General features: G+C 51.2%; 1 protein-coding gene across 8 annotated transcripts in view; it reads left to right on the top strand.

The window, feature by feature from the left end:
- FAM174B (family with sequence similarity 174 member B) overlaps nt 1–22,037 on the top strand; it is a 150,402-nt gene extending 128,365 nt beyond the window's left edge. For 2 of the 8 annotated variants that reach the window (XM_073882286.1, XM_073882285.1), the window contains exons 2-3: nt 10,045–10,176; nt 20,593–22,037. In XM_073882286.1, coding sequence (XP_073738387.1) covers nt 10,045–10,176; nt 20,593–20,872 — 412 coding nt within the window. In that variant the 3' untranslated portion in view covers nt 20,873–22,037. Of the gene's footprint in view, nt 1–2,062; nt 2,259–8,004; nt 8,048–8,574; nt 8,691–10,044; nt 10,177–19,044 lie in introns of those variants that run through there. The other 6 variants (XM_073882284.1, XR_012375173.1, XR_012375175.1 and 3 more) reach the window with 6 other exon arrangements.
- The last annotated feature ends 1,979 nt before the right edge of the window (nt 22,038–24,016 follow it).

Here is a 24,016-nt window from a genome sequence, read left to right as displayed (position 1 = left end):
GAAAATGGGGGAGAAGGATTAGGGCTTGGTGCAGGGTAGGATGAAGAGATTCTTCCAGGACCAGATGGTGGAGCAGGATTTGCTGTGGTGGGGGTGGAAGTGATCATTTGGAAATTGTGATGATGATAATAATAATAGTTGCCACTGATATTTATTAAGCCCTTACTGGGTACCAGGCTCCGTACTAAACGTTTTCTATATGTTTTGTCATTCCTGTGACAAGTCCCCATTTTACAGGTGAGTAAATCAAGGCACAGAGTTGATGAAGTGTTGCTCAAGGCCAGGCAGCTGGGCAAGGGCCGGAGTCCGACTTCGGAGCCAGCATTCCCCGCCCTTGCCTTGTTGCAGCCGGATTTTGGAAGACACGGGTTCTAGCTGGAGGCCACAGGGAATTGTGGTGGGTCGGAGGGATGGTTGGAGTAATCACAGTGCTGTTTAGTACCACCGACCGAAGCCAGGGGCTTGATAAGTATTTGCTGGGTGAGTGGGTGAATCGTGGTGTGGCCATCGCGGGGACTCAGGATGGCGGTGGAGACCTGTAGAAGGTGCTGCAAGGACAGGTAGGGAGGCCTGGAGGCCTGAGTGGATGAAGAGGAAGAGGGAGAGGAGAGCGTCAGGGGCCCCCTCAAAGGGCCTGGAGAAGGGGGGCAGGGAGAAGGGGAGGAAGAAGATGATGTCCAGTGAAACTCGCTCACAGAAATGCCAGCCACACATCTGGACATCTGGGCTTGGGTGGAGAGGTTGGGAGCTTCTGTGAGAAGTGACTCCTCCCTGGCAGCGAGGAGTGACATGCCCAGGCCTCCCCTACCATGTGGCAGGGACAGGTGGATGCTGTTCATGACATGTGTCCCAAAGCACGGTGACCTCAGAGTTTCCACGCTGTAGCTGGGTCCGCTGGGTCCACCAGCAGTGTCCCTGTTGGTCATCTTGCCACTGCCCTTGAACCAAGGGAGCTGCCCCTGGGGCTGCCTTCCTTGCTTTATGCTTCGCTTGCCTCACCTGGCACCTCACATAAAAACAAGGAGGACCCAGCCCTTTGCAAACATACCTGGGGCTGGAGGAACAGGCCTTGGTGTATTTGCCTTTGCCATATCGCATGTGACTCCTCGAACAGGTTAAAGCTGGGGTGTGCTTATTTTGTCTTGGAAGAATGAAAGTTGGATCTGTTCCTCAGGGATTGACAGAGGGAAGGAGAAACAAGTGTGGAGAGCAGATGGAGGCCAGAAGCTGTAGCGTTCTGAAGAAGAGCCCTAAGGCTTGTAATTGAGCTTTTTGGGGTTGTGTGGTCTGTGTTGTATGATCCATGTTTAGATGAACTGTAAGCACCCCCAGGGCACAATGTGCGTTGTGCGCTGGATGCAGGCTTTGGGCTGGGTCAGAAATGACATCATTCTGTTAACCCCAAAGCGGATGGTGCTCAAAGTGGGGGGATGCTGCTAGGTTGTATAAGTAATGGCTGGTACCCTTTAATCAAATGAGCTGCTGGTGAGCAGGTACGAGGAAGCGTATCGGTTGAACACGCATATCATTCCTTCTTTCTGGGCTCCTGATTTTTAGTTGAGTCGTTTGGTGTCACTCATGCTTGGCATTGCATCCATGACCACGGCCAGGAAACAGTTAGGGGTTGCAAACTGATCATCCCCAGATCTGTGTTTTGTTTTGTTCTGTTGTACACAGTATTTTTAACAACCGGGAGGGGTTGAGAACACCTAAAAATTGGAAGTCTTTGCATAAAAAATCTAGGGCTGCTTTTCTGGGCGGATGGAAATACTTGGAAACACAGGGCCTGTGTTCCATGTGACAGTAAGGGGCGGGCATCCGCCTCGGCTGGGGTGGTGAGCACCACTCCTTGTGTCTCTGGCTTGAAGACAGAGCATTGGTCACCGTTTGCCATGCTGTTTGTTCTAATGTTTATGACACCCCAGACCTGCTTCACTGGTTTCCTCTGCCTGGGGGGGCTCGGGGGCATTGGAGTTTTTGACCTGGTGCTTTGAGTCCTGGTGCTTGACCCGGAGCTGGGTCCTGGACCGGGAGGAGCCCTGGCATGGTGGGGAGGGTGCGGCATGAGGACAGGGCAGAGGTGTGGAGGGGCTTCCAGGTGCCTCTGGAAGGCTCTCGCTGTGTTCAGGAGGGCTGGACTGGAGCCGTGTTAGAGCGGGGCCCCTGGAGACCTTGAAGCTCGTGCTGCACGGGAGGAAAAGCTGTGTCTCCTGTCACCGTCGGTGTCCTGGAGCCCCTCTGGAGCAGTGTGGGATGAGGTTCATATCGCAGTGCTGTTTACCTCTTTCAGTGGCTTGTTTAAACTGCTCTAAAAGGAAGGTGTTGGGTGGAGCGCAGGTGGCCGGGCCCAAGGCAGGGCAGGAAGGAAGGTTGTCCTTGGGAATTGTATCCTGGGTGCCTGCCTTGGTGGGGGGCAGTGGTGTCCTCGCCGTCCAAGCTCAGGGCTAAGCCCGAGTCGTTGCCCATTCTCCAGGGACCGCACCGCTGTCCCGGCCTCTCCGGCCCCTGCTTCCCTGCAGGGGTGCTGGGGGGTGAGTTTTGGAATTGGCTTCTTTCTGCCTTCAAGTGTACTTATTTTTCTAGGGAAGGCTCAGTTATGTCTTAGGCTTTGAGGACGCAGGTGCAGGGTCAGGGTCAGAGTGGAAAGTGCGAAAGGCCTCTGACCCCAGAGCAGAAGCCCCACCAGGCTTTAAGGCTGCGTGCATGGCATCTCAGCCAACTGCCGGCCACTGCTAGATGTAGTCTCCCCCTCATTTTGTTCTCATTTTCTTTAGGAATTTTTCTTAATGTCAAAGGTGACAACGGGCTCTTTGCGACAAGTAGTGTAGTTTCGGCAGCATGCTGGTCCTTGAGCTATGGAACTACTTTATTTTTTTATTTTTTACAGATAGACATATATTTTTAATTTTAATTTTTTTTAAGACTTTATTATTTGTCAGAGAGAGAGAGAGGGAGCGCAGAAGCAGAGGGAGAGGGAGAAGCAGACTCCCCGTGGAGCAGGGAGCCCCATGTGGGGCTCCATCCCAGGACCCCGGGATCATGACCTGAGCCGAAGGCGGACACGTAACCGACTGAGCCACCCAGGCGCCCCCCCCCCCCACGAAACTACTTTAATGGGATTAAAAATGAAATCAGCTAGGGTGGAGGGAAGGCTCGGCTGCTGGGTCTGGCTCCTGAAGTCAGCAGATGCTCTGCGAGGGGACAGTGCCGGCTCTGGGCGGAGCAGAGGGGCCCTGGGCCAGTTCCAGGAAAGAGCAGTCCTGACACGTGCCTGCTATATTTAAAAATGTTATCTTTTTTTTTTTTAAAGACTTTATTTATTTACTTGACAGAGAGAGAGAGAGACACAGCGAGAGAGGGAATACAAGCAGGGGGAGTGGGAGAGGGAGAAGCAGGCTCCCTGCCGAGCAAGGAGCCCGATGTGGGACTCGATCCCAGGACCCCGGGACCACGATCTGAGCTGAAGGCAGATGCTTAACGACTGAGCCACCCAGGCGCCCCCACCGCAGTCAATTTTAGAAGATTTTCATCACCTCAGAAAGAAACTCCTAAGCCCATCAGCAAAACTCCCATCTCCCTCCCAACCCCCAGGCTTGGGTAAACACTCAATTAGGCCCCATTTCCCTTCATATTCCTCTCTTCCAGAATTTTCCTGGCTATTCTTGTTAACTTTTTAAAAAAATTTTCCTTCTCCCAGCTTTGGGATCAACTTGTCTAGATTTCCCCACAAAAATCTGTCAGTATTTTATTCGATTTAATTAAACTGGTAGATTCATTTGGGAGCCCTGAGATCAGTATGGAGGTTGAAACTTTCTTGTCAGAAGCATGACGCGTCCTCTCTTCATTGACACGGTCTTCTGTTGGTTGCTTTTGGCAGTGGCAGGAGGTGGCCAGCCACCAAAAGCCCTCGCAGCTGAACTTCTAGCTGCCTGAGAGTACCCACTCTGAGGGTATGGGGACACCGGCTGTCTCAGCTAAGTTTCCTGCTCTCTTGTTGGAGGTTCTGGGATGTGGTGGACCTAGATTTGAGTCCCACTTGCGGGTCAGGTCACTCAGTGCTTCCTGGCTTTTGTTTCCTTGACTCCATGATGCCTCGCTAGCTGGAGGCTCCAGTAAGACCACGCGTGTGATGCCTGGCACTGAGTGTGCCCATCCTGGTGGCTGCCATCACTGTCACCCCAGGGGAGCGATGATACAAGAGGGCCACACGGGTTTGAGAGTCACATGTAGATGGTGCCCCACAGTGGGGGCAGTGCTCATGAATGGAGATCACAGGGAGTCTGAAGAAGGCAGACACCTGACTTGTGTGGGGTGTTCTGGGAAGGCCTCGTTGGGGAAATGGGAAAGCTGTGGTCCCATGGGGTGGTTGGGTCAGGGAGGCACCCTGGGGACCCACCACCAGAACCCCAACTGAACCAGGCACGTGGTAGAAATGGATATGAAATTAAGATTCAGGTGAGCGAGTCGTCTAGAGGCACATAATGAAGGAATTGCAGAACCGATGTCCGAACCCCATCTCTGGACGTGCAGTCTGTGGATCTGACTGCTGCACCCCCAACCCTTAAGGGTTTGTTTGGTTGTGTTCCTCTTGGTGGGGAAGGGCCAGGACAGAGGCCTGCTGAGCTCCGAAGCTCAGCTCCCGGCTTTTGTGTTTGCACAGGCGGCGCAAACCCGCTTCTGACCAGCTGCTGAAAGGGCCTTTGAGTAAACAAATCCTCCGGCTTTAGGGTTACATTTCAGACTACAAGAATCTTGAACTTCTCCTCTGTCTTGTTAGAAATGTGTGTTTTGGCTCCCGTGGAAGGATCCTTTGTTTCTTAGAACTTCTCCGGTCTTGCCTGTTCCTGTGAAGCACAATGCGAATGTTTACTTAAAACCACCATTTGCCATCCCTTCGTTGAGGCCACCCGCTTTAAAGGGACCTTGTTCCAGGAAGGAGAAACTGTGTCAAGGGGCACGGGCCAGCTCTATCTTTGCCTTTCTTTGATTTCCTGAATCTCCTTCTTTAGCCGGAAGCTCTGTGCCCCACGGTTTTGGCAAGCTGCTCTTCTGCCTGGTCCCCCCCAACCCTGTCCAGCCCCACATGTGTCTGGGTTATGAACTCAGGTCTGACTCTACACCTGGGCTCTAGAACCAGGTGTCTAGAGCTTTCTTCTCAGGCTGGTGAGTGAAGGGAGGGCCGTGTCCACAAGCTGACCCATGGTCCCCTGGAGAGACTCAGGGGACTTCAGAGTCTTTGTGGCCATGTGGACTTTGCCTTTTCCTTAGGCCGGTGTGCTTATAAACAGCCCTGTGGGAAGGAGTCACTAGGATGTTTGTCTTCTTGGGAAACCTGTTCCCCGGTGGCCCTAAGCAAAACTTTTTATGATATTGTCACTGAGGCACTTGGTACTTGGGGTCCTTTGTTTCTAGAGCAGGGATGTGTCCTAGGGCTTGAAAGGGTTTGATGAAATGAGAAAATTGTACTTACAGGTGGAAGTTTTACCATTAGAATGTCAGAGAATCCCAAGATGGCGTGCATGGTCATAGACGTAGCTTCCACATCATGCTGTGCCTGCCTTCGGTCCTTTGAGACCCCGTGGCGGTTCGGATTCTCCACATTGTGTGTGCCAGAAACCCCGGCCCCGACTGGCTTTGGTAGCTGTCAAGGAGGGCTGGCTTTTCTTTCTCCCTCCCTCCCTCCCTCCCTTCGTTTTTTTTTTTTTTTTTTAAGACTTCATTTATTCACTTGAGAGAGAGCGAGCACAGAGGGAGAGGGAGAAGCAGACTCCCTGCTGAGCAAGGAGCCCAATGCAGGACTCGATCCCAGGACCCTGGGATCATGACCTGAGCTGAAGGCAGACACTTAACTGACTGAGCCACCCAGGTGCCCCCTATTTTCCATTTCTAGAAGGTGGCAAGATGGCTTACTTCATTTTGGTCTCAAGGCCAGTGGGTGGAGCATTTATGTCCCCTCTTCCCAGCCTTGCTAGCAAAGGGCCATTGGCTCTGATTGGTCCCCACTCCTGTCCCTCTTGCCACGGCCTGGGGGTTGAAGCCAAATGGCACAGGCTTCGGTTTCATGTCCCATGTCCACTCCTGGAGCTGGGGGTGTGGTCAGTGGCCCAGCGTCCTCAACCGCAGGGACCAGATGGAAAAGGGATTCAGCCAGGCCACTGAAGATACAGATGCCGAAAGGAGGGGGGAGGTGGGTGCTGGCCTGCCTCAAAGCAGCTCATGTCCTAAGGGAGCCACGATTCAGAAGTGTGTACCGATCAGTCTGAAGTAGGAATGTGTGAGCTGTGTTAAGTGGCAAGTTCCAGAAAAGTCTGATGAGGGCAGAGAGTTTCTCGGTGTTAACGTTGAGTGGGTGTGGAGTCTGGTGGGGGCACGGAGTGGGGTTGCAGTTGGGAGTGAGTGGGGAAGTAGCAAGAGCGAGCTGGCCCCTTGCCTCTTGGCAGGTATGGGTGGTTCAAGGTGACCACCAGGGAGCTCTGTTCTGGGGCAGCCTTTGGCCTTGGCCATGGGGATGGTTCAAGGTGACCACCAGGGAGCTCTCTTCTGGGGCAGCCTTTGGCCTTGGCCATGGGGATGGTTCAAGGTGACCACCAGGGAGCTCTGTTCTGGGGCAGCCTTTGGCCTTGGCCATGGGGATGTCAACCCCTCTGAGTCTCCTTTCCCTCAGTGGTGAGGCAGAGGCACCTCACAGAGTGATTTATGTTTCACATGTGATCCTGTGTGTAAATAGCTTATCTGGCACCCAGCAAGAGCTCAACTATGATGAACTAGTATTAATTTGAAAAGACGGGTTAGAGTGTCCACACTCAGAGAGGACAGAGAAGGACTAGGAGAGGTTATTTCAACTGGAGAGATGTCCATTTTCTGTTCTCCGGGGCAGGATGGCACTGTTCTCCAACCCAGGACGGTTAGAGTCTGCAGGAGAGGCTCATGGACTGTTCGAACAGTTCCCCACTGCTAACTTGTACACAGCTACAGAAGGAGGGGTCGCTTTCTATGGTGAGAAATATGTGGGGAGCCTCCCATCCTGTGCCCTCTGAGGGCAGTGCGTCATACGTCATGCAGTGGCTGCCCACCACCTGCCCGCCCGTGAAGGCGCTTGTCCATGGAGGCCTCTGCCAATGAGTCTGAGTCTCTTCAACTTCTCACAGGTCCCAGTTTCCCTGTTAACACGTCCAACAGTGGACAGTGACGTGGCTCCTTGTTTGTGAAGGGTTTTTGTGTCTCAGAGAGTTGATTGTTTGAAATGTAATTTCTTCAGCTCATTAGGTCAAAACTGGCATTTAAAGCATGTATGGGGGCTCTTACTGATGGCCTTTTGCACTAGTCAGGGTTCTCTAGTGAAACGGGACCAAGAAGATAGGTAGGTAGATAGACACACACACACACACACACACACACACACACACACACACAGAATGTATGTCAATATATAACATATGAATTATATTATTACTATATTAATCATTTGTATTAATATAATCAATAGATGGATACATATTTTCTGAGTAATTGGTTCACGAGATTATGGAGTCTGACAGGTTCCAAGATCTGCAGGGTGAATGTGCAAGCTTGAGGCCCAAGAGCTTGTAATGGCAAAAGTTCCCATCCCAAGGCTGGCAGGCCTGAGACCCAAGAAAAGCTAATGTTTCAGTTTGAGTCTGAAGGTAAGGAAGAAACAAACAAAATATAATGTCCCAACTCAAAGGCCATCAGGCAGGATGAACTCTCTTACTCGTGGGAGGATCAGTCTTTGTATTCTGGGCAGTCCTTCAACTGATTGGATGAGGCCCGCAACACTGAGGAGGGCAGTTGGCTTTACTTAGTCTGCCAATTTGAATGTTAATCTCATCCAAAATTACCCTCACGGACACACCCAGAAATAACGTTTGATGAAATGTCTGGACATTTCATTTAACCATCATACCTTTTGTGATATCTTGGGGTTTCAAATTCTTTTGTGAGGTCATGTGGTTGGAATGGTTGGCATTAAAGCAAGTAGGCCATGACATTCTAGAGGCTGATGGTGGTTTCCAGCTTCCTTCCTTGGGTAAGTATTTAAGGATCTTATTTTAAATTAAATAGGTTAATTTTGTCATGACAAGACTCTATAAACAATCAGGAAGGAGGGAGGGGATTTTATGGGGGATAGGGATCCACTCCCATGAAACAAAGCTAAAATCAGAGTCTCCAGAACCTTCTTCCAGGGTCAGTAGTCAGTCCTGCCCCAGGGCCAATGACTAAACTAGGTTTCAAGTTCCAACGGGGCACAACGAGGTTTTCAAATCAGATTTTGCATTTTCTAGGCTTCATGATACGTGAGAAAGAGTTAGAAACAGCAATGGGACTCCTTAGCCTGAAACCATCTTGGGGTGTCCGTCTCTTTGGGCATCCACATGGGGCTTTCTCAAGTCCTCAGATTCACAGGACACCTCCTTTTCTACCAGAGAACCCCGAGGAGCAGGTACTATAGATTGTGTAGGGTGAGTTATGCCGAAGATACAGATACACATACAGATAAATGTATATTTTTCCTGTGTAAATGACTCTTTTCATATTTTTGGTAAATCATATTAGGTGAGACAAAAACAATTTGCTGTTGTAAAGAAATTACAAGAAACCCGAAAGCTTCTTACTTCGTCATCGTACAAACTGACCAAAGAATTTCTATATGCTGGAGACCGAGAGATCTCGTGTGTGTCTTGAATGTGGTCCCCACCTGGGAACAGCTTACTGTCTGCAGGATCATAGGATTCTTCAGGGCCCCCTTTATGATTTTTTGGGGGGGAGGGGCTTGGCTGGTTTCTCATAGTATCAGATATACTCAGAAAGGAGGAGGGACGCCATAGACTACGGAGGCATTTGGGAAAATGTTCAAGATCGTGGAGAAATAAATGCAAAGAGCGTCGGTAGTCATGATAATAGTATTATTCCCAGTGGCATCATAAACTTTCAGCCATGCCCGGATGAATATTGCATCCTTCGTGCAGAGTGACTAACGCCAGAGACTGAAGGCCTTGTCTTAGCACTTTCCCTGTGGCCCACAGTGACCCTTTACCATCCTGGAGGTAAAAAGCTTAGCGTTGTAACTCACTATCCTCATAAATCCTCACGATGGAAACAGTATTGACTTGTTTTTACAAGTGCTTGTCATCTGAGAGAGGCTGTAGCACTTCTGTTTGTTTATTATTATTACTAACAGTAATTTTTGCTGAGAGCCTCCTGTGTGCAGGCCCCTTCCGTGCACCATCTCACTTAATCCTCTCCTGCCTGTGAGGGACAAATACTGCCCTTATCCTATTTTATTTAGTTGGAAACGGAGGCTTAGGGAGATGAATTGACTTGCCCGTGATCACACAGGTAGAGGGTACCCGAGCCCTGGCCCGGATCCCACCTGGGTGGCCCACAGGTGCTGATCTCAATGCCACTTCTGCTGGGAGCGGGGATGCACAGACACAGCGGGGCCGGGTTGAGGATGAGGAGCGAGGGGGCGAAGGACAGGTGTGTCATGCCCCTGCAGACACGGCGCTGGAGCCTGTCTTCACTGAGCATTTTTTTTTTAAAGATTTTATTTATTTATTTGAGAGAGAGAGAGCATGAGAGGGGGGAGGGTCGGAGGGAGAAGCAGACTCCCCGCCGAGCAGGGAGCCCGATGCGGGACTTGATCCCGGGACTCCAGGATCATAACCTGAGCCGAAGGCAGTCGCTTAACCAACTGAGCCACCCAGGCGCCCTTCACTGAGCATTTTGATCTTCTGCTCATCGCAGATTTTCTTTGCATTAGTTTTGCCCTTTTAAAAATATTGCACGGGGGCATTATTTCTCTCGACGACTGGGCTTTGCAGTGCTCAGGGCAGGCATAATCATCTCCACTTTGTAGGTGAGGACCAGGAGGGCTGGCGAGGTCAGGAGTCCGTAGAGGTCGCATGGCCGAAAGGGACGGAGCTGGGACGTTCGCCAGGGCTTCTGGGAGCCGGGCTGGAGGTGGCAGCGTGACTTACCTGTGGGGATCCTAGCGTTCTCAGGAACGTGTCTCTCTTCTTCCAGGTCGGGAAAGAGGCTGAAGAAGACCCGCAAGTATGACATCATCACTACTCCAGCTGAACGCGTGGAAATGGCCCCACTGAATGAGGATGACGACGACGATGAGGACTCCACAGTATTTGACATCAAATACAGGTATGGGGTGGGGACAGCAGCTCCCTCCCGGGCTCTCGGGCGTTGGGGTGGTAGGATGTTCACCTTGGAAAACAACGTGAGGCCAGGCGTGGTGTCCACGTGTCCTTGTTCTTTGGTTGCGTGTTTGACCTTGGGGCGTCCTGCTTACGGAGGGAACTGCTTTGATCCCTTCCTAGAACGCACAGCCCCCAGAAGGCCTGCAGAGAGATGCTTGCAGAGAAGCGGCTATTCCCGCTTTCCCCAGATGCGGATGCTGGAGAAATGCGCTCTGCGTGAAGAAAAGGGGGGCTGAGTGTCAGAGAGCGAGCTCGTCATGCCCTCCGGGGGGCGGGGGGTGGGGGATGGGGTCCGAGCAGCCACAGAGGTCACACGTGGTGCACACAGATGGACACTTCTCTTTCAGCTTCTCTAAAACTCGTGGCTGAGAGCATGAGGTGGGATGGAGGTTACTCCCTGGATAGAATTTACTGATGAGCTCCAAAGACAGGGGCGTGACCGAAAGGCAGCCCGTAGGAGAGTCCGAAGGACTTTGTGACTTCAGGGTTGTAGTTTGGTTTTTGGATCCTTTTGGAGTGTCCTGCGGATATGTGAGATGCTCACTGTAAGCATAGTTGAGAAAAAAGGGCTCAAAGCCTCAAAGAAGAGGAAGCTGTTTGCCCAATGATCCGGTTATTACCAACAGAGGGGAGACACAGATCGGGGCTGGACCCCATCCTGAGCTTTCCCTGCCAGAGTTCTCCAGAGAAACAGAACCAATAGAAAGATTTATTTTAAAGGTCCAAGTCTGAAGGCCTGAGAACCAGGAGAGTCAGTGGTGTGAGTCCCAGTCCAAGTGTAGGAAAAGACCAGTAGTCCCAGTTTGAAAACAGTCAGCAAGGAGAGTGAATTCTCTCTTACCCACCTTTTGTACTATTCAGGCCTCCAGCTGATTGGATGAGGCCCACCCCCAGCAGAGAGGGTCATCTGCTTCACTCAGTCTACTGAAAAAATTGTTAATCTCCCCCAAAAATACCTTCACAGACACACTCAGAACAGTGTTTGACCAAATACCTGGGCACGCTATGGCTCAGTCAAGGTGATGTGTGAGATTAACCAGCACACACAGCTTCTCCATACTTGAGAAGGCACGTCTTCCACACCTCTCCTGACTTGTTCTTGATCAGCACAGCCTTGGCTGTTCTTGGCCCTTCTGTATAAATCAGTTGTCAGAATTGGCAAAACGAAGTTTGGGATTTTGACTCCATGTATCAGTTTAAGGGGAATCAGCAGAACCCTTCCAATCTATGAATATGGATTGACTTTCCATTTATTTAGGTATTTAAAAAAAATGTCTTTCAGTACTTCCAAAAATTTCTCTGTAAATGTTTTATAGGTTTTTGTTAGCTATATTCCCAGATATATTAGATATATCCCCAAATATATATATTTGTTATATATCTCCAAGTGTAAATACATATATGTGTGTGTATGAGTATATTTTTAACCTAAAAATACTATTTTGTCATCATGTCTGAAAAAAATGTCTGCATGATCATGTTATATACATACCAATATTAGAAACAGTTTGTTAATGAATCACACCTAAATCTTGTTAAGAACAGGTAAACATTAAACCCTGGATTGCTTATCGTAGATAGCAGAACAAACTATTAGCTGTAATTTGCATGTTAGGTAAATAGCCCTCTTTGAGTAGAATCAAAACAATCAGTGATACTCATCCATTTGACAACATAATATACACATAAGAAAGTTAGTGATTGTACTGGTTTTGTTGCTTAGCCATTTTATGTGTCTCACATTGAATGCACAGAAATAAAACATAATGTGAAGAAAACTATGTCTTCATTATTAGTCACAGTGAAAAGGGTCTGCTGCAACCTGCAGGCCTGGGTGTTATACACTGGGGAGCGCTCGAGGGCTTACGTGGATCAATGTACTGTTTTGATTCTGAGACACCGAGTAGAATCCCATCCATATTTAGTGACTGAACCAATGGTGGAAGCCTCAGATCTCACGAAACAGGAAAAGACCCTAACAGAGAAATAGAACAGTCCATCTGTCCAGATGTTCTATCTTTAGACTCGTGCTTTGGTGTAAGGTGGAAAAGGGGGCCCTTTCTTGAGTACCTGGATACACGTTTATTGTGGTCTGAAGACTGCTGGGGTGATACTGTGTCTGGGATCATGAGAAGAAGGTACATATTGAAACCACTGTCAGATTAAGAAAATTCCACAGCTCGTCTTAGTTCTTCAAATAACGAAGCAAGTGCCTTTGCGAGGCTGACAATTTGTGCTGTATCGATGCTGGTACTTTGTTAGCAATTTTCAGATATGCATTATGTCTCCAGTACTTACTTATCTCTTAACTGGAAGTCTGTACCTTCTGGCCATCTTCACCCAAGTCCCCTACCCCCAGCCCTCTTCCTCGGATAATTACCAATGTGACCTTTTTCTACGAGTTTGGTTTTTTGAGATTCCACATATGAGTAAGATCATGTGGTATTAGTCTTTCACTGTGTGGCTTATTTCACGTAGCATAATGGCCTCAAGGTCTGTCTGTGTTATTGCAAATGGCAAGATTTTCTTCTTTTGATGCCCAGTAATATTCCATTGTGTATGTGTACCATATGTATACCATGTTTTCTTGCTCTGTTCATCTGTCGATGGACACTTTGGCTGTTTCCATGTCTTGGCTATCGTCAAGCCATAATGCTGCCATGAAGGCAGGGAGGCAGAGATCTCTTCAACATAGTGATTTTGTTTCTAAAAGCAAATGATAAAATGAACCACGTGGTGGATGTTAGGGTAACAGATTCATACTTTTGTTTTTTTGGAAGTCTCAGTCTGCTCCCTGGTGTGTTGTAAGGGCAAGAGCAGGTAAGAAACCAGGTCTCTGAAGCATGCTGTGGAGCATCGTCCTTGGCCATTTAATAATGGGCGCTCCATCTCTCTCTGACACAGAAATATAGCATGGAGCCCCTCAACGCATGGTATTTCTTATTTACGTTTATACTTATATTTATTTTAAAGATCTTATTTATCCATTTGAGAGAGAGTGTGAGAGAGAGCATGAGCAGGGGGAGGGGCAGAGGGAGAAGCAGACGCCCTGCGGAGCTCGATCCCAGGACCCCGGGATCATGACCTGAGCTGGAGTCAGACACTTAACCCACTGAGCCACCCAGGTGCCCTGTGTGGTAATTTTTAAGACAGGAATTACCTGAAGTCCCTCAGGCACCTCGATGTCTCTGGAGGTTTTAGCAGCCCTGCAGACAGTGATCGGCTCACCAGCTGAGAGGTGCTCCTGACCAAGAAGGGGCTGGAGACGAACTTTGCCCAGGTGTCCATTTTCAGGGGCTGAGGGATGGTAGGGGAGCTGCTCCAGGTGCAGAGAAGGCAGAGGGGGCCAGGGGCGCTGCCTCCCTTCCTTAGGCTTCCTTTGGGTGTGTTTCCAATGTCTTCCATTGAGTATTTAGAAAATCGAGTATTTGACTCTTATTTTTAGTTATTTTCCTGGTGTCAGCATTTTGGCTGCCTTCCACAGGCTTTCCTATCACCAGGCGCTCCCCTGCCTCCCTGTTGAACTTCAAGTAGCTCCTGGTGGAAGTTTGCATTGTTTGCGGGTTGAAATGATATCAGGATGCAAGTGAACTTGGAGCTGGGTCATGAGATACAAGACTGCTCCAGTCCTTGGGCCCAAAGGCGACTGACCATTTAGGAAGACCGAACAACAGCTTTCTTGAGTACAGGTATAAAGTATGCTGTAGACATTACAGACAAGAGAAAGGAAAAATAAAAATTACCTGTAATCTCACCGCTTAACGGTAACCACTAGAGTGTGTATGAGTGTGTATCTGTGAATTTTCTTTTCTTTCTTTCTTTCTTTTTTTTTTTTTATAGTAGTAGGACTGTGTTACACATGCTGTTTTGGAATCGTTTCCCACCTGAATGACACATTACAAACAACTTTATAGGTCAATAAGTTTGAAAGAACAAGAATTTTAAGACCTGTTTTATGTTCGGTTGAGTGTTTTTGAGAACTTCCTTGTCTGTACCTGATAATCTGCACACGGGTACGTGTCTTTCCTGTTTAGACATAGCTCAACTAACTGTTGGGGTTCCTCTGGGAAACAGACTACATTTCAATCAATGCAGCTGAATTGGGACCTTGGGTTAGTTTATGAGTGAGTGCAAAGAGGAAAATCATGTTCTTGGAGCCGGGGCAGCGAGGCGGTAACTCGGTTCAGACTGTTGCACGTGCATTTCTTTGATAACACTTTGTGACTTAGAGCCTGGACACATTGGCCAGGCAGGAAATGGGGAGAAGGTGGCCAGGGCAAGGCTTCTGTGCAGAGCCCTCTTTTTGGGCTCCGATGCAACTGGGATGCTCTAATCCGTGAGGTGAGACCTCCGATGCTTAGGGCCGGATGTGGTGGGGGCCCGAGGGGGGAGGGCAACAGAATCTGCAGAAATGAATTTCCAGCTCTGTACTTAAAAAGGCTAATTAGAGGAAAGAAATGATGGCTAAACAGATTACAGAGAACCCTGGGGTTTTGAAATGATTCCATATTTCACAAGGCGTTTGAGTCCTGGCCGTTTGTGCTTTGAGCTCGGTTGGCCCAGCGTGCAGCTGTGGCTGATGTTTTGGGTCTCTGTGCACCCCCGCGTTATTACTTCTGTGATCCCCTCTAGGCGTTTCCCCAACAGGAGGCAGATGCTGCCCTTCCTCCCGTTTGTCCGTGGGTGGTACCGGCGGCTGTGCCATGTGCAGCCCGAATGTAGGCTGCTGGGAGCCTGGGAGGCACACCGCTCCTACCCACCGTGCGTCTGGGCCCCGTTCCTGTGTCTCTTCGGTTTGCAAAAGATGTGGACTCTGGGAATCCAGTCATGCATTCTAGAAATGCCTGCCTCCCACCCTCTCTGGGGTAGAACTTCCTGTGGGAATCTCATTAGAAACCGATGAGATTTTTGCTGTGACGCCAGGCACTGTGCCTGGCATCTTGTCTTTGGAACAACGGGCATCGGGTGGCTGTTTGCAGCAAATGGCTCCTGGAGGTAAGGCTGGGAGCAGGAGAAAACAGATTGACTCACTTGTCCTAGACTGAGGCCCAGGGCTCAGAGTCCCCAGGGACACCCTGTGGTGGATGCTAAGTTCGCTCAGCACAGTGACTTCTGGAAGGTTGGGCTCAGAAGACCTTTTGCATATCCCGTGCTTCCTCATCTTCTGGAACGAAGGTTCTAGAGTGAGGAATGAAGCTGTTAGGAGCATCAACCTGTGGACAGCTGTGGAGGCGATGGGTATCCTGAGCTTCTGAGGCCTGGAACGAATTGTTGACCCACAGGCCCCTCCCCGGGGATGCCCGAGTATCCTACCTGGACCTGAAACAGAAGCAGAGTCATCCCCAGAGCACTCGGAATGAAGCTCAGCCTGCCCTCTTCCTTACAGGATGCTGAGCTTGTGTGTGTAAAATGGGCATGTCATGAGACCTTTTGGTTTCCCTGAAAAGGAATATTGGCAATCTGGGTTCAGTTCTCGGTAAGGTACCGTGCACCTTAAAACTCTTTTGAGTTTCATGTCTGTGAGGGGAGAACCTATGTGAACAGGAATTTGTGTGGCAATGAAAATTTACCACTAAGTGAATGTGACTTACTCAGTTTCCTGCACACACACACACACACACACACACACACACACACCCACACCCACCCACCCACCCACAGAGTTTATAGAGCTACATAAGAATCGGGCAAAAACAAAAAAAAGGAAAAAAGAAACCCAGCACAAATAATCCTCACTAGCAATGCTTTTGTAAAAGCTAGCCACATTATCCAGTGGTTTCTTTCTATGTTTGCTGTCCTGGGATGAAAGCCACAGGCCTGCTGATGGGCGGTGGTGATCCTCACATCTGTCAGTCTCACGCACGCTCCCAGATGGGGCCTTGCTACCTCCCTCGGCTTGTCCTTTATTCCTGGGGCCCGTGTGCCCTGTTCCTGAGGAGTCCTTCACCACTGCACAAAGGGGTCAACTGCCAGGGCTCCGGGACAGGTGCAGAGGCAGGTGCTTTTGCGGGGAGGACTCTTTCTGCTGACAGACAAAGCATGGGACATGGACAGGTTGGGACACGTCCCTCTCCTTCTCTGCGATGGTTATGACCCAGTGTCGTTGGACAGGACACTTGGAAATTTGAAAGGAATAAGCAGGGAGCATGACACCTAAACGCGTCTTCATGTCTCAGGGAACTTCCAAGGGGGGTTGGGGGGTGGGCTCAGCATGGAGACTCTTTCGGGTTTATCTTACTGATGAAGCAGGAATGTCATTAGCGCTTTGGCTCTTCTGGGGGGAGACAGAGAGGCTGAGAGCGTCCATTTAGAAATCTCTGCTCATGCCCCGCTCCGTGTGGCCAGCTTGTGAGCCTGCTTGTTGCAGTCACTGTGAGGATGGGTGAGCCTGGCCTGCCCTCCGGGAGCTTGTGCTGAGACGGGGACACAGCCAGGAACACTGACACAAGACAGCCCGAGAACCACAGGGGAGGAAAGAATGGGGTACTGTGGAGAGCCGGGAGGGGTGCCCCTCCTGGGCAGGAAGCTCTTCCCAAAGGAGGTGCAGCTTATGGTGGGTTTGAAAGGAAGCATCCTGGAGCAGGTGGACGGGCAGGGAGGTGTGAGGGCGTTGCAGGAAGAGTGGATAGCATGTGCGAGTTTGGGTGTGCAGAAGGAGAGCCAGGTGAGCTGCAGCTGTGAGCCTCAGCCCTCCACCCCCCAGAGCCCTCCAGAGGAGAGCCCCAAAGCTGCATGAGCTTGGGGAGGCAGCAAGATGAAGTGAGGAGACCTAGGGTCCATGTCCATGGTGCCCTGGGGCTTCCTGAGTCAGTGTCACCGGCATCTGAAGCCAGCCCCACTGCTCAGACGTGCCATGGAGCTCCCTCTTTTGGGAGAGGCTGAAGGAGCTGGTGACCCCCAAGGGTGATTGCATGTGCCCAGAGCGACTGCTCCCCCTTGGAGGTGTGTGGAAGCTCTGTTGTCTTCTCTTTTCGGGCAGTTGCCCTGCAGGTTTAGCTCTGCTGTGGAGGAACTGAGGAATTGTATCCAGTGTGGTGATTTGTGGGGGACCCCCTGTGTCTGCCCTGTTCCACTCCACCCTTCATGTGCGCTTATACTATATAAGCACAGGGGTGGACACAGCTGCCTGGGGGGATGGGCGCCCATAGGGGTCCCGGCTGAGGACCTTGGGGTATGCTCTCGTAGCATCGCCAAGATGTGCCATCACTAGATCAGCAATATCGGCATGCCTGTTCTTGGTTTGGTCTTTGAGAGCTTTGAAAGCCTCAGGCCCCTGGTGCCCGCCCCCCCCCGCCATCCTCAACATTGAACCTGCAGTGGATGCAGCTTGACCGTGGGGGGCAGGCCTGGTGGGGGGGTTCTGAACACTTGAGGTCCAGCAGTCTGCATCTGTAGAGTGGCGGGGGAGTGCCTGGGCTCGTGGATGTTATTAGTCTGGGAGGTTAGCCCCCCACTCCTCAGCCCAGGGGAGGGGGCATGTGGGCGCTGGAAGAAAGCCACCCCACGCAGGACACGGCTGTGGCGATTTGTCTTTTTCGTCTGTCGAGGAGGGTACCCTAGTGGCCAATAGGAGGATGCCCCTATCTATTTGGGTTTTTTTCTTGAAGTTTTTATTTGGATGTCATTTCCAACTTAAAAAAAGTTGCAAAAGCAAAAATAGTATACTCTTTACCCAGATTTTCCTGGTTTAACATTTTGCCTCATGTGCCTGATGATGGCTGTGTGTGTGTGCATATGGATTTTTTTTTTTTTTTGCTGAACTATTTGAGGGTAAGTTACATATATCATGTCCCTTTCCAGGAAATACTTAAGTGTTTATTTCCTACAAATAGGATGTCTGTGTCTTTTAGAAAGTAGTTACCCGATAATGATTATATTTGGGAATCATGTAACATTTTGAAAAGACGTTCATAATTTTATAACTTCTGTTAAATCCCCACTGTTTTTACATGTGTGATTTTTGTGTTGCCCGTGATCAAACATGAACAGAGGATGGTGATGGCTCTGACTTCGCAGATTTGCCCTCCTTTCCTGAGTCTCTTTGGATGATGTCTTGAATGGATTTAGTTTTCCGGCTTTCTTTCATTCACTGCACAAATGTTCCTTGTACCCACTATGTTGCCTGGTACCATGCTTGGTGCTGCGGGTTTGAAGGTGAGTGAGCTCAGACAAGGGTCTTGCCTGCAAGGAGCTCCCGGCCTAAGCAAGAGCCAGGAATGAATCAGATAATGACACAAACCAGGGATTCACAGACTTTGGCCCGTGGGTCCAATCTGGCTGTCGGCCTGTTTTTGTATGGCTCATGAGCCAAGAATGATTTACATTTTTAATGGTTGAAAAAGAACGAAGAGAAAACTAACATTTCATGACGTGGAAAAATTGTTAGCAGATCAAATTTCGGGGTCCACAAATAAAGTTTTATTGGAACACCACCATGCTCAAGCATTTTCGTACTGTCCGTGGCTGATTTTGCTCCACAGGGACAGAGTTGAGTAGTTGCCATGGAGAATGTAGGACCCACAAAATGAAAAAAATATTTACTCTCTGGACTTTTACAGAGAAATTTTGCCAAGGCCTGGTGCAAACACTGGTAGACATGCTAGGAAGGAGGGTTACAAGGACAAAAGAAGTTGTGTACTAGGGCGTCTGCATGGGGAGCTAGGATCTGAAGGAAAGGAAGGGGTTGCCTTCCAGACAGCATGTTCAAAGGTCCTGTGGTTGGCGAGTGTGGCCTGCAGGTTGGAGACCATTAGGGTCAGGATGGATGCAGGGTTCTGCTGAGGGCACTGACTGGTTCTTCCTTTTCTTTCAGGTAAAATCTATTTCCAGCGTGTTGGCATCCTCTGGAACATTGGTCAGCTGCAGCCTGGGGTGTGAAGGATCTGGAAGCTGTCTCGTCTGAGGTGTTGAAACCAAAACAAACATTGTTGATGAAACTTTGACACCCTTGCGTGTGTCGAACGATGGCTCCGAATGTTACTGCAGGAGAGTCGCCTCTACCACCCTTTGGATGCCCCTTTAAAATGTCACCCTTTACTCCTCAAGAGGGCTTTTGCCTTGCTAAGGGGCAGGGGTAGAAACATTTTGACTTAAAAAAACATAATTTTAAGGTAACTTGATAAAAGTAAAGAGTAAAGTTCAGAAGTTAACAGGAACCTAAAAAACGCAAAAGCCTGAAGGATATTCAACTTAGAATCTCTGACATTCTGCTCTCCTGGATCTATGACATTCTAGACATCTGACCTTTTGGTGGTCTTTTGGGCTTGGTCAGATTTTGGCCTGCTTCTGGTGATGGCTGTGCGAAAGTTCAAAGTGGAAATGTTGAGAGAGCTGGCCAGCTCTAGCAGAAGCGTAACTGGTGTTTCTGGCTCCTTTTCTTTCCTTTTTCAAAAAAGGGTTCAGCAGAATCAGGCATAGCTAGTTCACAAAGAATTCTGAGCATCAGGGAAAAACCTATACGTGCTCATATACAGGTGTGTACGTGTGTGTGTGTACGTACACATAGAATCATTTCTCCTTTTCTCGGGGGAAGAAGCAGTACAAGGCAGCCTTTGGTTAGGAACATCCTCCTTGTTTCTCTGCCCTGTTCTACACTGTTGCTCTTGGAAATGTAATTTTAAAAAATCACCGTGGTGATTCAGATGAATGGGGATTGGGTTGGCTGGAAAAGGCACAGTGTCAGGGACCGGGTTTGAAGTTGGGTGTAGGCCAGACTGGACTGGGAACCCTGCGGGACCCAGGAGGTTACCGCAGCAAGACCCCTCCCACAGGGGTGGGTTGGGGGTCGTGGCTTGTTTCAGAGCTTGCATTGCCCAGACGTCTGCCAGCTTCCAGAAGCAGGGCTGACTTCTCGGGGTTGATGGAGACCTCGCATTTTGCTCTTTCCTGGGGGTTGAGATTATCTGCTACAACCAAGCTGCTTCTGCTAAAGCTGTTAGCAGTGCCTTTGGGGCCCCGGGACTCTGTTCTTTCTGGAGCGGGGTTTTGCTTTTCTTTTTCTTCTTCTTCTTTTTTTTAATCCCCTCTCTTCTTTTTTGGCATTCTGCAAGGTTTGTGCATTTGCCTGTGGATGCCTGCACCGTTGGCTTTGGATGAAAGCTCTGTAGCCTTTGCTGACTCACCTGTTCTCAGATTCTTGTTTCCTGAGAAGCGCAGTCGGTGCGGCGGGGTCTGGGGGGGGGGGTCCCCAGGTTCCCGAGGCCCCGGCTGTCGGGAAGGCACACTGGCCTCTGCAGGACGGAGGGGTGCCCAGGGAGATGGCTCGGGGAGGAGCACACCTGCACAGGCAGTTGTCCCTCCACTCCCTCCAGCTCATGGGTGGTTTCTCTTTCCCTTCTCTCCTCCGCCCTGTTTGCTCCAGGTGCGGGCCTGCTTTACCTCTCCCCTCCACCGGGGACTCATGGGCCAGAGCGGTGACTCAGTGGGACCGGCCGCCTGGTACCTGGGCGCCCTCCAAACCTTGGAACTGGAATCCTGTGTGTGGGGGGAAAGCTCAGTGCTTCCGCCTTTCACATCAATACCGGGGCCACCTGCCGGGTGCTTTCTGCTGGGCCTGGCAGACGCGGCCCGCCGCCAAGAGTGACCTTCTAAATCCCAGAGCTTCAGCACGCGGGCTCCTAAATAAAACCCTTTCGGCGTGACCCACGTGTGCCTCGGTTTGGATGTGTTCCGAGGAGGCACCAGTGAGGCGCCTTTTGGTGGTCAGGGGTGCAGGCACATGGCTGGGAGGAGGGCAGGGGTGGGGGCCCCGGGGGAGAGGCTCGGCCCTGGTGGTCTAGAGGACAGTTTAGGGATGCGGTGGGGCCGGTGGGGAGGAGGGCATGGGAGGGATGTTTCTGCACGCAGGTGTAGGCGCACCTGCTCATTTCCTGGAGGCTGCCGCTTTGGCGAGGAAGTACTGAGCCTTCATCATGTTTGGAGAATCCTGGGGTATCTCCAGAGAAGACACAACCAGTTGTGTCAGGAAGTGCTGGCTTCTTACTGCCTCCTTCCTCCCTGGCTTGGCTTCAGCTGGTGAGGAGCAGGACTCCAGGAAGGAAGGCGTGCTTTCTTCCATCCTAATGGGGTGTCCTTGGAAGTTATGGAGGTGCTGGTGGGCGTGCTCAGCCTTCCTCTTCCCAGAGAAGCGGCTCCTGCTCACTTCTCTCACAGCTGGAATTGGCAGGGTGGCTCTTTCTCCCAGCAGGGCTGGGGGTGCGGTGGGGAAGCCAGCCCCCCCAGGAAGGTCCCGTCAGCTGGGGTCTCCTGTGGGGTCGGGTCCTTCAGACACCCAGGGAGGGGCCAGGCTGCTGGGGGAGAAGAAGCTTGTCCCAGAGTCGGTGGGGGTCCCCCAGGGTTGGCCCATACTGCACCTTGCCTTTTATCGGGGGGGGGGTTCCGTTGGGGATCCACCCCCACCATGCCCCCCTGCGACACAAGGGATGCCTGTCTTGCCTGGTGTAGGACCATGTAGGACCTAGGAGAGCCTGAAGGGAAAGGTGATTCATAGTATCAAGGCCCTTCCCTCTACTGCCTGCACGTTATTCAGGAGACGGTTGCTCCATATGGTGTGGGGCTGGGGGGACAGACTGGGCGGCTGATGCAAAGGGACTTCTTATAAGGAATTGGCACCCTGTCGCTGAAAGTGTTGTCAGTCTCCCCTCCGTGCCCCGTTCGGTGGGAGTCTTGTGTTTAAGTGAATCAGAGGCAGAGGGCCAGAAGAGCAAGATCCGAGGGATGGGATACAGCAGTGCCCCAGGCCTGCCAGTGAGACTGAGGCGACCATTTCAGCGGATCGGACGGCTGCCCTTTCCTGAAGAGGGGAGCGGAGGGAGGGGAGCGGAGGGAGGGGTGAAGGGGAGGGAGGGGTGAAGGGGAGGGAAGAGGACTCCGCACAGGAGACGCTAGTGCAGGGCTGGGAGAGGACGCCGTGCTGCCTCACCGATGCAGCCCCCTGCAGCCCCTGCAGCCCCTGCCCGCTGCGCACCTCTTCCCAGATCAGAGTCACGAATTTGCAGGGCCCAGTAGTGCTGACAGTTCTCACCATTCATGGTCTCCTGGGCTGAGGGTATTGGCATCAGGTCTTGTCTTCGGCAATTAAGTGGTTTCGTCCTTCGAGGGCGAGGGGCGAGTAGGCTCCGGGGCCCCGGCCGTGTCTGCTGCAACCCGCCAGCGTGGGGGAAGGGTCTGCCCCAGCAAGCCCCCCAGATGGCTTCCTGAGGAGACTGGTGGGGGCCGGGGCTGGCCTTGGGCCTGGCAGTGCTGGTGTCTTGAAACATTCTTGTGGTTCGTTTTTATGAATGGACCCCAGAACATGTGGACTCAAGCGCACATGGCACACAGCTTGTGAAAACGGTTTATTTTGCATTAATTTAATTTTTTTATTATTTTTTGAGGGGGGGAGGGGCAGAGGGAGAGAGAGAATCTTCAGCCCAGTAGACAGTCTGACGCGCAGCTCATCTCACGACCCTGAGATCATGACCTGAGCTGATTATCAAGATTCAGACGCTTAACCGACTGAGCCACCCAGGCGCCCCTATTTTGCATTGTTTTGGAGAACCAGGCAGACTCCCACGTTCCTGAGGTGGCTGTGAGCCACATCCTAGATTGCCACCCGAGTCTTTGGTCGGCCAAGTACCTGGGTGTGCGTCTCCTTGGAAAGTGTACTCAGAACGTGCTGAGGTGTGAGATTGTGTGTGCGGTTGGTTGGCTTATCAGCAAGCTTGGTTCTCCCAGGGATGGGTTTTCCACGAGCTACGCAGACATGATGGGAACACAGAGAGCTCTCGTGTGTTGGCAAAGCAGGGGCCGCGGGGCCTGGGCTGGAATGTCTAACCACTGACCTGTTGTGGGAGCTGCAGGCAGGTAGGAGTGTGGTGACTTTTCCTCCTCGTCTGCGGGAAAACCAGCCGGGCTGCCGAGCCCTGCGGGAAGGAGAATCGGGAGGCGGCCAGACCCGCGTGGGATTCCTGGTCTGGCTGCCAACAAGCCGACAAGCCAACGGCCATAGGGCAGGAGCAAGCCTACTTTGATGATTGCGATCATTAAAAGGAATGATCCAGCAAAGCACGAGCTGCATGTGCCTGGCACAGAGTCACTTGGGAAATTGTCACCGCTGCCCCCCGTCACCAGTAAGGTTTGAGTCCCTCCTGTGGGCCAGGTGTGTTTTCATCCAGGCTCTTGTTCAGCTCCTTGGGAGAGTCCTTTCTGTAGGCGTCCATCCTGGAGCCGACGCGGGGTGCTGCTCTCATTTCCACGGGTCCTGGGCTGTGTCCATCCAGAGCCGCACCTCCTCCCTGACTCCCCGTAAGAAAACACATCTCCTGTGGGCCCAGCACTTTCACGGCCTGGGAGTCCAGCCAACCACGTGGGGAGGCTGGTGATGGTCTTTGTTTTCTCCTTGGAGGCACGGGACCGGGATGGTTTTGCCGCTGTGCAGGGTTAGCTGGTTAAAAGGGACAGGTCTTGGGCCTCAAGTCTCCTGCCCTCTCCAGCACTTTCCCCTAAAGGAAGGAGGGAGGGGGGCGTCTCTTCAGAGACCATATAGCAGCTGACTTGCGGGATGGCATAAAACCTCTGAGCTCTGGGTCAAGGACCCTGAAGGTCATGTGTCCTGCCTGGCACCCCGCCCTCTAGAGGGCCGCATTCTGGCTGTGGCCTCCTCCAGATCTCATGCTAGAATTCTCTGCCTCAGTGTACCTGGCTTCCCGGGACATCCTGTCTAGGGCCGCTTGCACCGTGCCCGCACCATGGCTGAAGAGTGGCCAGGTGTGCCTGGGACGGGGGTGTGCAGGCCGGCTGGGGTG

Source organism: Callorhinus ursinus, unplaced genomic scaffold (genome assembly GCF_003265705.2).
Source record: "Callorhinus ursinus isolate GAN/ISIS: 27379988/994484 unplaced genomic scaffold, GSC_fseal_2.0 scaffold45, whole genome shotgun sequence".
NCBI classification, from domain to species: domain Eukaryota; kingdom Metazoa; phylum Chordata; class Mammalia; order Carnivora; family Otariidae; genus Callorhinus; species Callorhinus ursinus.
This window is presented reverse-complemented; position numbering and strand designations above follow the sequence as displayed.